This window comes from Myripristis murdjan, chromosome 17 (genome assembly GCF_902150065.1).
Source record: "Myripristis murdjan chromosome 17, fMyrMur1.1, whole genome shotgun sequence".
In the NCBI taxonomy this organism is placed as follows: Eukaryota; Metazoa; Chordata; class Actinopteri; order Holocentriformes; family Holocentridae; genus Myripristis; species Myripristis murdjan.
The window spans coordinates 13,124,478-13,138,857 of record NC_043996.1 but is presented as its reverse complement, the minus strand read 5'-3'; the positions used below and the strand labels follow the sequence as shown (position 1 = coordinate 13,138,857).

The 14,380-nt window shown below is 41.0% G+C and overlaps 1 protein-coding gene across 1 annotated transcript; it reads right to left on the bottom strand.

Annotated features, from left to right (window-relative positions):
- Positions 1-2,067: 2,067 nt before the first annotated feature.
- LOC115375052 (cytochrome P450 2J2-like) lies at positions 2,068-8,625 on the bottom strand. The gene is made up of 9 exons (XM_030074319.1): positions 8,443-8,625; positions 6,805-6,967; positions 6,568-6,717; positions 6,171-6,328; positions 5,358-5,534; positions 4,682-4,823; positions 4,320-4,507; positions 3,776-3,917; positions 2,068-2,698 (listed from the first exon to the last, which is right to left on the bottom strand). The coding sequence occupies exons 1-9, from the start codon at positions 8,623-8,625 to the stop codon at positions 2,523-2,525; spliced, it is 1,479 nt and encodes a 492-aa protein (XP_029930179.1). The 3' UTR covers positions 2,068-2,522.
- Positions 8,626-14,380: the final 5,755 nt, after the last annotated feature.

The following is a 14,380-nucleotide window of genomic DNA, read 5'->3' as shown; positions in this document are numbered from 1 at the left end:
GATTTTTTAATTATAATGATCATAATCATTTTAAAGCATTAGAGCTCTAGCCTTAAACATAGCTTAGACCCAAACAGATATAGGACAAATCAATGAAATATCCTCGCACAGCCACAGGTAGTCAGGTCCTGGAAGGCAGCAGGAACATGCGACAAACTAAGACAAACAGATCCTCCGCACACTGACGCAGACTTTTAATCACTTTATTAGAGGGAATAATAAAGTGATTAAGTAAAAGTCTGCGTCAGTGTGCAGAGGATCTGTTTATCTTAGATATGGGACAAATGTTGAATTGTTACTCAAAAAACTCCTCTGCTGCACAAAGATCATCTTGATCAGATAATGAAGCTGCCTGATGTCACCACTCACTTTATATGTGCAATATATTTATCAATACAGAACAATTTTGGGTTTTTTAAAATATTTTTATTAGCAAGCTTGCTTTTTTGTGTATTATAAGGGGAGGGAACTGAAAATCTCAATTACATGTCTTGCAAATGAATATTTTTTGAGTTATTGGCAAATGTTTTGTTAAACGTTCCATTCAGTGTGAGCATTGTGAATGGGGGGACAACATGAAGTTTGTGCACAGGTCTTTTAACCCATAGGACTTACCGGTTAGGACTTTGACTTGACTTGGGACTCATAAATTTAATAGACTAATCTAGACTTGATAAGACTTGACCTGACATAATCAAGAAAGACTTCATTTGGACAAGAGCTTTTTGGACAAGAGCTTTTTTGACTTGAGATCATAGTCCTCTTTCTCTAAAGCAAAACATTACAAATTACGCAGTTGACAGTTTACGTTTCAAGGTTGGCAAATAGCTAAAACCGTTTAACGCTTACCTACTATATATATACACGGGTTGGCTGCCCTTATTCAACGCTCATTTACCAACAGTATAGCTAAGGAAAAGAGGAGAAAACAACATAAAAAAAATTCACTGGTGTGTTTTCCTTCCCGGTCGTTAGTTTTTCAAGTCGAGTTGGTAACGACGTACGTTTTGACAGCTGTGCGTTGCAATGTTGCTATGGTTACAAGTTGGCGGCGGATGAATTTGGAGGGGTGATTAAACTTGAGCCGAACTACGTGTGTAATAGACGGGTTTAACGCACACCTGTTGGCCAATCAGAAAGGACCGTAGTGTAATCAGAAATAACGGACCATTTAACGGACCAATCAGAATTAAGTGTTCAACAAAGCTGTGTGTAATTTTTCATTTAGGGGACAGGCAGATAAGATAAGAGGTAAAATAATAATAACAATGACAATAACAATAGGCTAATAATAACATAAACGTACATAAAAACATAAAACATAAAAATATCCATATATGTTAAATTAAGATTGTTGGAGATGCATTATGACTTGCTAAGCACCCAAACATTATGGTTTTAGGACTTGGCACTTACCTATCCTGACTTGTCTCTTGAAGTGATGTCTGCAAGAAGTAGGTCCATGAGGCACTAGAAGGCTTGGCTGACCTTCTAAAAACCCAGCACCTGGATCAACCATGTTATCTTGTTTTTTTATGTAATAATGCCCACATTTTAATGGAGACAACATCTATGATTACTTTTGCCACTCTACTCCTTATTCTTTATTTTCCAAAAAGACCCAAGGGAAAGTCAAGTGGCTTTTTGAGTCAGATTGAGGTTTGAAAACAACAACAACACTGAAATAGAATTATGAAGTCTTGGTAAGCCGTGGCCCAGCTAGTTATTATTCGCTGTATTACTTTTATTACTTTTAACTTGTACTACTGCTGGTGTTAGGTTGTTGTTTTTAGTGATCGTGAGTAGATATGACTGTGAAGATAAAGATGAAAAAATACAATACAATAAAATTAAATTAAATAAAGGAAAGGAAAGTAGGTTAGTCTACCATGGCTTTATAGATAACAATACTGAACATTTACCTTTCCCTGAAAAAAAAAAAAAAAAAAAAAAAAAAAACTCTGACATGAGATTTGCAATAGGATCCAAAGTTCAAATCCAAAGTTTTTCTACACCGTCACAAAGCCTGTGCCAAAAGACTTCAAAGCAAACATGACCGATATATAGTTTAATCAATCATTATACTTGTAGGCTTTTGGCCCGAAGAAAAGTACAAAGTATCAAGACTCATAAATGGCTCAATTTGCCAGTTCATATAATTTGAAGACACATGACGCACAATCTTTGAAGATATCTCAATATTCTTTACAATATCTCATACAATATACTGTGATCGACTCATCATTTGTAATGCACATGTCTTACTGGGTAATTATTATTGCATTTGGTTCGGTTAAAGCTCAGTGTTTTAGAAATCAAAACTTGCTTTGTCATAGTCAGTGGGTCAGCAAGTAATTTCGGAGTAACTCTTAAAGCGCTGATGTGCAAGGAACCCATGGCTTTAATTACACAACTCACAGTCTGATGCAGCATAAACAGTGTTAAATTGCTTCATTATTACAGTTACAGCATTTTCAAAGAAAAAAAATAATTAAATTAAATAAAAATAAACACAGCCATCTTCATCGATCTTTGACACAGATGTGAAAGGGTTTGGGGCCGAGGATTACATTTCCCTGAGTGTCAAAGCTGACCTCCTGTCCCGGGACTGGAGAGATGGAGAACCTCTGCAGGAGGGCGGTAAAGAAGAGGAAGAGCTCCATACGAGCCAACTGCTCCCCCAGGCACATTCTCCTCCCTGAGTGTGGAGAAGGTAAAGACCATGAGGTTTAGCAGGGCATCATCTGTCACACAATACATCCCTTATCCGTCACTATCCATCATTTTCTACCGTACACCACTGTGTGTCTGATCTCCTCTTTCTTAGGACCCACCTCAGGATGTGTATTTTCTCTTTCCTGCACATCCTTGTGAATAAGAATTTGCAACAAAGAAAGGATACATAAAAATTTGAGTGTCTATCAATTAATAACATGCCACCGCATCACTTTGTAGGCTTTTATCATCTATAGGCCTGAAATGTATGGGCTTGTGAACGAGCTTGTAGACATCAGTGGTGAACAGTGCTTTTGCTAAGCTAACAGTGACTAGTATTACTTACTCTAGAAATGAATGAGAATGCAATTGTCAAAGGCATAAACACTTAATATTAGACATAGTCTGGATGTCGCACATTAGACATAGGCTGTGGTTACACTAGTCTTTTCAATGTGACTTCTGTGATCAGATGCATCAGGTCAGAAACAGAGCTGTGTCCTTGATTTGACTCTTCAGTGCAGATGTATTCCTGCATGGATATAAACTTTATAGTGGCCACTTTATTAGGAACACCTACACAATCTAATACAATCCAATACAACCTGTTCTACCATGCCAAGTCTGCCAAGTTTACTTTTCTGCTGCCTATATTGCTCAGGTTTTCTTTTTGTCACAGTAATGAGGAATTAATTCAATTATATGTTTGGCATTGAGCTCATAGTTAGTGATGCTGCTGTACTGTACTGCATTTATTATTAATTAGAACCTCTCAATATAGCATTTCACTATATGTATTGATAAATTGTCCAGATTGTGCCCACGAGCTGTTCACAACTCACTGAGATCTGAACCCAATGTGAGCCATTTCACCTGATTGAAATTATAACAGTAATAATAAATGTCATAATAATAGTGAAAACTTGGCCCCTCACTGGGAGGTCAGAGGCTCAGCTACAGAAAGCAGCCCTGGATTCTGAAGGGATTCATTGTCTCACTCAAGGAGACTTGGCAGGGCGGTTGCTTGCAAACATCTGCTCCTCGTCATGGCGTCACTCACCCACAGAGAATGGGTAGAAGGCTTCTCTTTTCCGGAAGCATCCATTCTCATCCAGGAAGTGCTGAGGGTTGAAGCGGTGTGGGGTCTCCCACATAGTCCAGTCATGCAGCACCGAGGACAGGTTGACCAACAGTGTGGTTCCCTGTGGGGGCAAGGGCAGCAGGGAAATTAAACACAGAGTCATACACATGTGGACAGTTTTCATGGTTGGTTACTGTTTCATATATACACACAAGGATATCCACCTGCAGTGGGAAGCTTAGGACACTTTTTTGACAACTCCATGGTAGAGACAGTGATAACATTTTCTGTCAGTGTGTAGTTTGGAAATCTCTCTACTGGTGGCCAGCGAGCTCACCAGTGTTGGGCTAAACTAATCTGTCACATTTTCATTAAACTTTCCTTTTGAAGTTTGAGCTTCTCCCCTCTGGATGGATGCAGTGGCTTATAATGCCTATCAGTGGCTACTGTAACGGCAAAACTGGTATTATGCTGTAACACCTGTACAGTTGTGTCATTCAGTAAACACATGGTTTTTTCTTACCTGGGGGATGAAATATCCACCTACATATGTGTCTTTGTTGCACAGCCTTGGGACATTCAGGGGGAGTATGCTCCTCAGCCTCTGGGTCTCATGGATGACCGCCTCAGTGTAAGGCATATTGGCTCTGTCAGACAGACAAGGCTGCCTGGACTGGCCAATCACACGGTCTATCTCCTCCTGCACCTTCTCTGTGGAGACAGAAGGGACGTCTGAGCACACGGAGAGACGATTTTGATGAAAAATGTATTTAGCCTGGTGCATGGATGGATGGCGACACAGGGTGTACAAAGTTACGTTAGTTGTTTTATCAGTTACTCAAATGTTATTTGGTGTGTTTGGGGCTGTTTGCTGTAAGCACCTACCCTGTATTTCTGGATACTTCATCATATAAAGCAGAAGCCAGCGTAATGTAGTGGTCATGGTCTCTGTTCCGGCCTCAAAAAGGTCCAGTGTGCATATGACCAAGTTTTCAATGTTGAACCCAGCTTCTGCATCGTTCTTTTTCTGAGCCAGCAACAGCCACAAACACATATAGTAAACAGGATTGATGCTTATTTAAATCAGGTATTTGACATGGCATTACACTGATAGCAGGGTTGAGAACAAACAGCGAACAAACAGCTCTGCTGCAGAAAAGTCCATCTTAACAGGCCATTAATCTAGTACTAAGTGTCAGAATCGGTTTCTAAAACACAAGTGATAAAATCCACAAATGAGGTTAGATTATTACATTTGTTTTAAATTGCAAATCAATTTATTTTAAGAACTTCTGTGAATTTACTGTAATTTTATAATATTAGCAGAGTAATTTTCCTTACTGTGCCTTGTTTCAAGACACTTGTTTCTGGACAATTCCCATATAAATGGCATTTCACTGGAGACACAATAATTATCTCTTCTATTTCAAAAAGTTTACCTTGTTTTAGAAAAATTAATCTGACATCATATCAAACTAAACAGCCTGTTAAGATGGACACTTCCTCAGAGGGTATTTATGAAAGACTAAAGTCTAATACATTCATTAATAAATAATACAACCTTGTCTATTTCACCAATGTAAGCATCGATGAAGTCCCGGTGATTAAATGGATCCCAGTCCCTCTTGTGTTTCTCTATCTGTCTTTTCAGAAACGACGTCAGCATGCCGTAGTTGGAGTAAATGATCTCGTGAGGGCCAGATAAATACTGGAACAGCCACGGTAAAGCATCATACAGCTGTGAAGGGGGTTAAAAAGTTTAATTTATTTTCTGAACTATGTAGGAATCTTTTTCTGCATCACAACAGGTTAGGTTCACTTACCTCATTGTATCTTATGTTGTACTAGGCAACCATTCTTGATATGCAAATTATATGTTGTATGTTTAAATATTTTTTCAACAGTGGCTTAAGTAGCTTAAAAAGTCTATTTTTTTTTCATATTGTATGCATACATATTCTGTATGTGCTGGTTGCAGAGTTTCATTGAAGCTACATAATGTATATACTGAGTGAAATTTTCAAACCAAAGATGTCATTGTTTTATGGCTGCACCATTACATCCAATAGAAAATATCTAGATGTCTTATGCATTATTTTATCCACATTTTCCTGTAATTTTGTATGACATATTGGGTATCTTTAGAAGCCCTGGGCTCTCCACTAGAATTTAAAATGAAGTTATATGAGTGCGAGTAAAGAATGGCCATGCAGTGATGATGAACAGGTCAACTTCCTTTGCAGTGTTAGTCTAAGAGAGATATTTTTGTTTATCTGCCTTGCTACCCGAGGAAGTGACAGCTGAGAACTAGATTTGAAGCCATGACAGAGCACTTGAGAGATGTGTTTAAGCAAGAGGTGTCTACAAAGCCTACCTGAGCTTGCTGTGTCCCGGCCAGCAGCAGAGTCTGCTGCATCCGCTGAAGGAGGTTCTGAAAGTCTGCTGCATCGTAGTCAAAGCGCTTCCCATACACCAGGGATCCAATTACATTGGCAACAGCATTGTTAATTATATGTTGAGGATTGAAAGGCCCTGTACAAAAAGCAGGGGAGGGGTCAACTTCAAACACTTCAAGGTTCACTCTCAAGTGTATCATTCAGTACAGGACAAAGAAACATTTCAAGACAATGTTGGTTTCTTGAATTTGTTTAAATGAAAGTGAATTGAAGTTCAGCATCATCGCACCATGCGTGGTCTATCATCTGCATATCCACCTCTCCTACCCTGTTTCAGTAGTGGACACAACAGAGAACACACACATCTGCTGGTACCTTCTTCCTGTTGGAAAGCTTGACACAGGAAGTTGCTCTCCAGCTGAATATGAAGCTCAAGGGTTCTTTTCCCCTCTCCAAAGTTTTTCAGGTGGTTGATGGAGAAATGCCTCTGCCTCCTCCATTTGTACCCGTTACTAGTGGAGAGGCCTTTGGATATAATTCATAAATGATGATTATAGAATAGCTCTGATGGCACTGTAAGAAACTTAGGAGAAGGAAGCTAATGTATCTCACCATTGCCTTTGAAGACTTTGTCGAAGAGAGGTGAAATATTCCGATCTAAAAAACAGTCTCCCTGCGTCACCAAAGCCTCCTTCGCCAACTTGTACCCTGACACAACCACCACCTTGTCTCTGCCCCAGTGAACACTGAAGATGTTGCCGAACTCTGCTGCCAGCTGAAGAGAAATCAAACCAAGACAACACCATGCAGGTCTTCACTCTAAAATCTGGTATATATGGTTTATATCTGGAATAAGTATCCGGTATATGGATCTGGTATCAAAGTTAATCAAACAAACAGAATGGGGTGAAAACATAAACTCTGCCCACCTCTGTTGGTGGAGGTAATAACAAAGCAGACTCAATAGATGATATTACACTGAAATCTGAGCTTCACTTAGGCTCTCTCTCCACCTGGTGATCCAAGCACAAGTGGACAGCTCTCAGTCCATCCATTCACACCCGGCATTAGAGTGTGTCTCCACATGTGTCTCACCTGCTCACATGTGGTTGGATATCACTCTCCCACTCCATATGCAAATCAACACATACAGATTGTCATACAGGTGTGGTAACACCCTACAACAACATTCTTACTTTGCCAGTCCTCCTTCCACTTAAATAAATAAATAAATAACATAAAAATAAATTTGCATTTAGAAACCAGGCATTTGACAAAAGGAGACACTTCAGCCTCAGTTTGATGCACCGCCAAGGTGTATTTCACATCTGTAAATTATTACAGGCTATACCTGTAAATGTGAAAGTGGGTGGGGACTCTCCCACTGTCACGGCTCTGATGTGTCACAAATGACAGACAAGGTTTAAGAACAAAAAAGAAAACTAAACCCACAGGATGGTGAAACGAGTACATATTCATATTGTAGCCTGTAATTTTTCTGTAGAATTCGTATAGTAACTCTATCATGTCTATGGTTAGAAAGAATGTGTTAATCGTGTGAGGGCATGAAATTTAAGAAAGACAGCCACCTCTGAATTTAATATGGAAGAAAATCTGTGCATATTTTCAATACATAGTAACCCCACCACCACCACCACCACCGCAATTTTCTAAAACCATGTCTTTAGGGGAGCTCATATTAGGGGGAACTGGGCTGCTCTTGGCTCACCTGTAGTTTGTGCAGTAGACAGTTTGTGTTTTTATTCATTAACCAGCTGCATTATAGCGACGTCCACTTTAGTTTGCATTTAACCAACCAATCTGACAGTGCAGCTGCTTGCAAAGTCAGGTAAGATATTTTCTCTATTGGAAAAGTAACAGTCTGGCCAGTGTCAGGGGTGTTGGGCTGGACAAGACAGAGGGCATCAGGTTAGTAGGCAGTCGTACAATGCGTCCTGGGACACATGTCTGTTTACACTTCAAATGTGATGTGGACAAGCGCGTCCACTCAGGCCACCTCTGAATGTGGCCTGAGTGATCGGCTCTCAAAATGCATTGAGGACGCCTTGCTGCTGTTTACACCTGTAGGCCACGTGTGACAGGATCACTCAGGACAGATGTTAATACCAGGTGGAAACAGAGCCATAGATTCTCAATCATATAAGTAGAAAAAATGCAGTTTCAGATATCCTACATGCTGTGACACTTATAATGAATGTAATGAGTTGGATACAGTTCTGCTTACTGTACCTTGTTCATGACCCGGTGGTTAAAACCAGCATCCACATTCCCCACAAAGGGCAACCCCCAGGGTCCTGGAGGGAAGTTGGGAGGGTTTCTTCTCTTCTGGAAGTCAACCACAAGGAGAAAAACAAAAATGAAGAGAAAAATGCTCTTGAAGTCAAGCCAGTCCAGCAGTGAGAAAAGTAGCATGTTGGTGGATCAGTGCAGTAAGTCTGATGCAGAAGGAGAGACGCTGGCAGGCTGAATGTGTCCTCCTCACAAACTTCAAGTTCAGTCTGGAATCTAACCCTGCTGCAGCAGTCAAGATGCAATAACTCAGATATACAAAGATAAGGGAAGGTACGGGAGTGATTACAATATTCTTGGTAGAACGATTAGATTTATGACTATTATGATGGTTCCTCTCTTGTATCTCCCTTGTATCTTGTTTCTATCTCACCTCCCCTTTCTAAACGTATTAGTTAATATGACAACACGATCTTGCCCTCATTAACTTCCAACGATTAGAATCAAGCATGGTGAAAGGAACTGGTTATGCAACAGCCTCTAAACAAATAACCAGGGGGACAAAAACTGATAAGGCCAGCGAGCTGATAAAGCCCTGCTTTGTGTTCCCTAAAAAAAAATCGCTCTGCAAAAGCAAAACGTCATGCTCATCTCTACTTCTCATCTTCATCTCTACGTTTTTTACTAAAATCACACTTTTTCACTTTTTTTTTTTTTTTTTTTGTGGATCAGATCACAAAGAGTTATTAACTGCGGACACAGTCTATGCACGCTGTCGTGACTGCCTCTTAAAGTCACAGATCCATTGTGGTCAGCTGGACAGACACACAGGGCAGCACACACAAATTGTTGCATGGAACCAGCTTTTAAAAAAAAAAAAAAAAAAAAAAAAAAACAGCAGATCGATTTTACATTCCACCCTGGCAAACAACATGCATCAATGAATCTCTGAAAATCATATAATATGGCCATAAAAAAAATTGTGGCGCAGCTAAAATGTCCATGGTTAATGACTGATTACTGTGGCATCTCACTGGAAACTCATTCATCCATGAACCACTAGATGGCAGACCAACACTAATACATACACAATGCAATACGTTCTCTTTCACTGCTCAGAGTCAGGTACTCATGAACTCGAAGCACTTGCACTTGGTTTACGTTTTCTTTTCGATGCGCATTTGGCTGAAATTCCCCCTATAATGACACCTGCAACTGATATGATGATTTAGTTTCCTGTACAGCATAAACCGGTTGGACAGATGCGACATCTCTGAGCCATTCAAGATGTCAAGTATCCGAACAGACGTCAAGCTAAACCTGGCACTGACAGGTGTGGTGGACGCTCAGATGGCAGTGGTATTGTGGATCAGGAGGTGGCAGTGTTATGCACCACTGAATTAACCAATTGTCGCTGGGCAGAAAAGGCTGAACACAGAGAAATGTGGTGAGAAAGAAAGAAAAAAAAAGAACCAAGGAGAATGATGTCATCCTTTAAAGGGATAGTCACACAACAAAATGTATGGTTACAATGGGCCGGCTGCAGTGGAGCTGAGGTGACTGACAACAATGTGCACTGATGTCTCTGATCATGTGAGGTCGTGGGTGGGTGTGTGCAACCGCATGCAAGTCTGGGCGATTGAATTAAGAGACACACACATGGGTGGGTGATAGAGAGAGAGAGAGAGAGAGAGAGAGAGAGAGAGAGACAGACTGAGTCAAGAATCTGTCTAACATCTTCCACTGTGTAAAAGCCGTGGCTCGGGCTCTGCCTTGTTTGCATATGACCTCAGCTCCAACGCCTTAGGCTAAACAGAAACACCATCCATTATGAGGAGCGGTTAACCAGATCTCTCCCAAATTACAGTGACTCTGGATTCCCATTTTACTGATTTAGTGGTTGTGTGGTTCCCCCTCTCATGTTACTGACTGTTTTACTGGGACATACTCACGCAGGCTTCCTCCCCTTGTAAAAAAAAAGTGAGCAGGGTATTTGTTAGCCATTAAACAGGCATCAGCTGAAACTGAAAGATCCATAACAGCGCTTGCAGAGATGATTTGTGGACTCTGTGTGACTAAACAACGCACATTTGGCCCATAATCATTCAAGTATTTTAGAGTGGTAGTTTGACATTTACTATGTAAAACATGGAACTATTTTATAAGTTTTAAAAAATCATAATATAGTCACATGTGGACCAGCCCTATTACAGTACACCTTATGATAAAAGGCTTCACGGATAGAAACTGTAGCTTTTCTGCTGGGATTAAACCACAGAGGAACAAACTGTTTTGATACCCTCGAATGATTTTACCACACGGATTTATCAACAAAGACACAGGTTTTTCAAGTCAGAAGTGGAGCCTTGCCAATCCCTGCACTTGTACACTGCAAAAACTTCCATCTTACCAAGTCATTCAGTCTCACATTCAGTGTTAAAGTCGTGTTTTTCTTAAAACAAGAAAAAAAAAAAAAAAAATCTGGCAGTGGGATGAGATAATCCCACTTGTTTCCACTGCAGTTTCACTTGCTGCGGGAGAATTTCTGTGAACAAGCATAAATATGTTAACACAAGGCAGAGTGAGGCAGATCAGCTTACTAGTATCAAGAAAATGACACTTGATTAAAGAGAATTCTGGAAACAAGTTGATTATCATTGGAGACAAGTGGGATTATCTCATCCTCCTGGCAGATTTTTTGTACTTGTTTTAAGAAAAATGAGATTTTAAGACTTAATATGAGACTAAAGGACTCATTAGGATGGAGATTTTTGCAGTGTAGTACTTCAGAGATGGAGTCGCTTGTACTTTCCCCTCTTTCTATCTCCAGCCACCTCCTATTTAAAGCCGGCTCAGGTCAGTGGTCTCGTTTTGGTGTGATCATGATTGGCAGCTGCACAGAGGTGTCCATATAACACCCTGGTCGTAGAGCTGACCCCGCTTTTTAACCTGGTAGCCTATCTCCTGTCTTCACCCAACAACCCCTCCTCCCTCTGTCACACTGCAGGCCCAACCTGACAACATTTACCCAGCACCGTGTGCTGCACCATCCTCCTCCAAGACATCTGCTCTTGTCATAAAGTTGACCTCTGACCTTACAGGCTAAAGATAGGCTAAACCCTAAATACCATGAGCATGCTTCCTCATAAAGTGTATTGATGGTGAACATTTGCAGCATAAAATTTAAAAAAAAGAGAGAGAGTTGTTATATAACCATCTTGTGAAAAACAGCCCCAGTTTTGCAGGAAAACTGCATAAAGGAAATTGCATGGAGTTTTGGAGAGGGAGTCTGGTGAAGGGAACATGTCTTGCAGTGGACATGTCCTTGTCTAACATTTGAGTGGTTGCAATACTCTCCCCCCCCCCCCCACCCCCTCCCCACCCCACACCCTCTCTCTCTTTTTCTCCCACCCTCCTCCCAGCACTAGTCGAGGGATTTTCCTTCCCACCGTCTCCTGCTGGAACACTATTTCCGGATTGTGTCGCTCATTTACTTGGTTTCGCAAAGCACCGGGGAATGAGAGGCCATGGAAAAGAGAGTGTGGCAATGTGGCTACAGCGGTGGAGAGGGAAAGACGGAGGGGTGGTGGTGGTGGTGGTGTGTATGTGTGTGTGTGTGTCTGTATGTGTATGTGTTGCTGGGTGGGGGGTGGGGGGTGTTGGTGAGAGAAGGAGAGCCGGAGCGAGAGCAAGACAGAGCGAGAGAGTTGGATCAGGTCCCTAACCGGTAGAGACAAGCCCATGCGACGGCCTTTACCAAAATAGCACGAGCAAGCATCCTTGTGGGCAACATAAATTTGAGCATGATGGGTGTAATCAAACTGAAAAGGGGTTAGACACGCAACATAAACTATCTTTATGAGCATGTGATGAGGCTGAGGATTCCTTTTGTCACAACTGTTGTGCATCGGCCACCCTGCCTCCGTCTGTGTTTGTCTGTCTCAGAGAACATCCTATTATGATACTGTTTCCCTTAAAGCTGAGGCCCAGGCTGCTGGTGACCCGTTTACCTTGTGACATTTCCAGTGATGGCAAAAGCTAACCCTCTCTGACAGGTATAATTGTAAAAGAACGGTGGTCATACAAGCTTAACAGGCCTTTGACCTTCAAACACCCACCTACCACACTCCATCCTCATTAAATGACTAAACAGGATTGAATCTATTCACTAAGCTCATCTTTGTCCTGACCACGGGGGGGAATCAGGTGCATACAGGGAGAGTGGGACAGCAAGAGCAGGAGGCACTTCAACCACCTACTCACTAGGACATATTGTACATTCTTTATGCCAAATGAGGTCATTGATTAAGCAAAGCATTAATTAGCACATATTTCTACGTAAATATACCTATCCTCACATATAGCATGGGCAGGACAGATATGAACTCTGCATCCTAAAGCGTTACGGCATGACAGAACTATCTACAAAATCACTTTTTCCTTATTATTTTCAAATTTGTCTCAGATCATCCACTCCGTAGGGTGCATCTGAGTAGAAGTATTATGTTCCTATCACATAATGGCATTTTTTCCCACTTTATGTTGATTGCTTTTAGTAGGTTACGTCAATGGGTGCTTAGCAATGTATATATTTATCATAATGGTTTTCCATTTGTTTTATAGTTTTTTTTTTCAGTATCATTATCAGTATTGCTTTGTTGGATAACAGAGTCGGTGGCATTCTCAGAATCTGACTTGTTCCACCACATAAATCTCTTCAGCAATGTCCAGTCGTTCTCGTGTCGAGGATCCAGTTTATACCACGCTCTCGTACCTGCTCTCTTTCTTGCTACCAGCAATACTTTAAGCAGACAGCTGTCATTTCTTTGTGCAGTTTCCTGTGTCAGATTACTCGCTTACGTCACGATACAGGTCCTGGGTGTTTCATTACAAAGTATGTCATTCACCACCATGCATACATTAAGTCAAAACTTTTCCATTTTCTGACAGCTCCAAAATACATTGGATATAGTCTCCATCCATTTGTCCATAAAATAACCAGCATTATTTGTGTTTAGAAAAAAGGCCTTATGACTCCTAACCATGTTCTTACGGCTGCTCCATGTAACTCCATGTGCCGGAGTTAATAGTGTCTGTAGGTGTGTGTGTGTGTGTATGTGTGTGTGTGCGTGTGATACATATATTGTGCTCTTGCGTCATTTGGCTATTTTTATTTTAAATTCTGCTTCCCAGTTTTGTTTGATGTGCAGCATTGAGGTATCCCTTTGTGCCACCGCAGCTTTATAAAGCATCGAGATGAAACTTGTATTGTTCTTGAGTTACTTTGCAGACAAGTCTACACACACACACAGACCGTGATGGTGGGACATAAAAAATATAAACAAGGATTACAGAAAGTAGTCAACCACCAAACCTCCAACAATGATTTCTTCCTTGATTAGAGGGCAATGAGAGACAGATTCTTTAAGCAAGACTATTCTGCATAAAAAGACACAAAGCCCCTCATTCCCTTCAGCAGCTGTGGACCTAATAGTCACCAGCAGGTCACAAGAATCAGATGAGATAAGGCAGGTTTGTGCATTATGTTCTGAGATCACCATGACATGTTCTGCTTTAGTGGCATCAGTTAGGGTTAGGGTTAGGCTTAGTAGATTATACTAATGACTCTTGCAGAATACTGACAGTGATGTGCAAAAGGTCAAACAGTGTCGGTGTGAAATGGAAAGATGATGGTAATTTCTCTGAAGATGTCATGACAACGGACGTCTGGTTTTGACTGTGTAGGAGGCAGACGTATGCGGTGCTTCCTCTGTTTCGCTGTTGTACTATTTCTTAATTTTCCAGTATTTCTGTTAATTATGTCACTTCAAAGCATCTCTGGCATACACCATCAGCGGAATGAGCAAAGCTACGCGACAGAGCAGGAAATCACAACAAGCCGACATCTCCCCCAAGGAGCGCGCCGCTGACAAAGTGG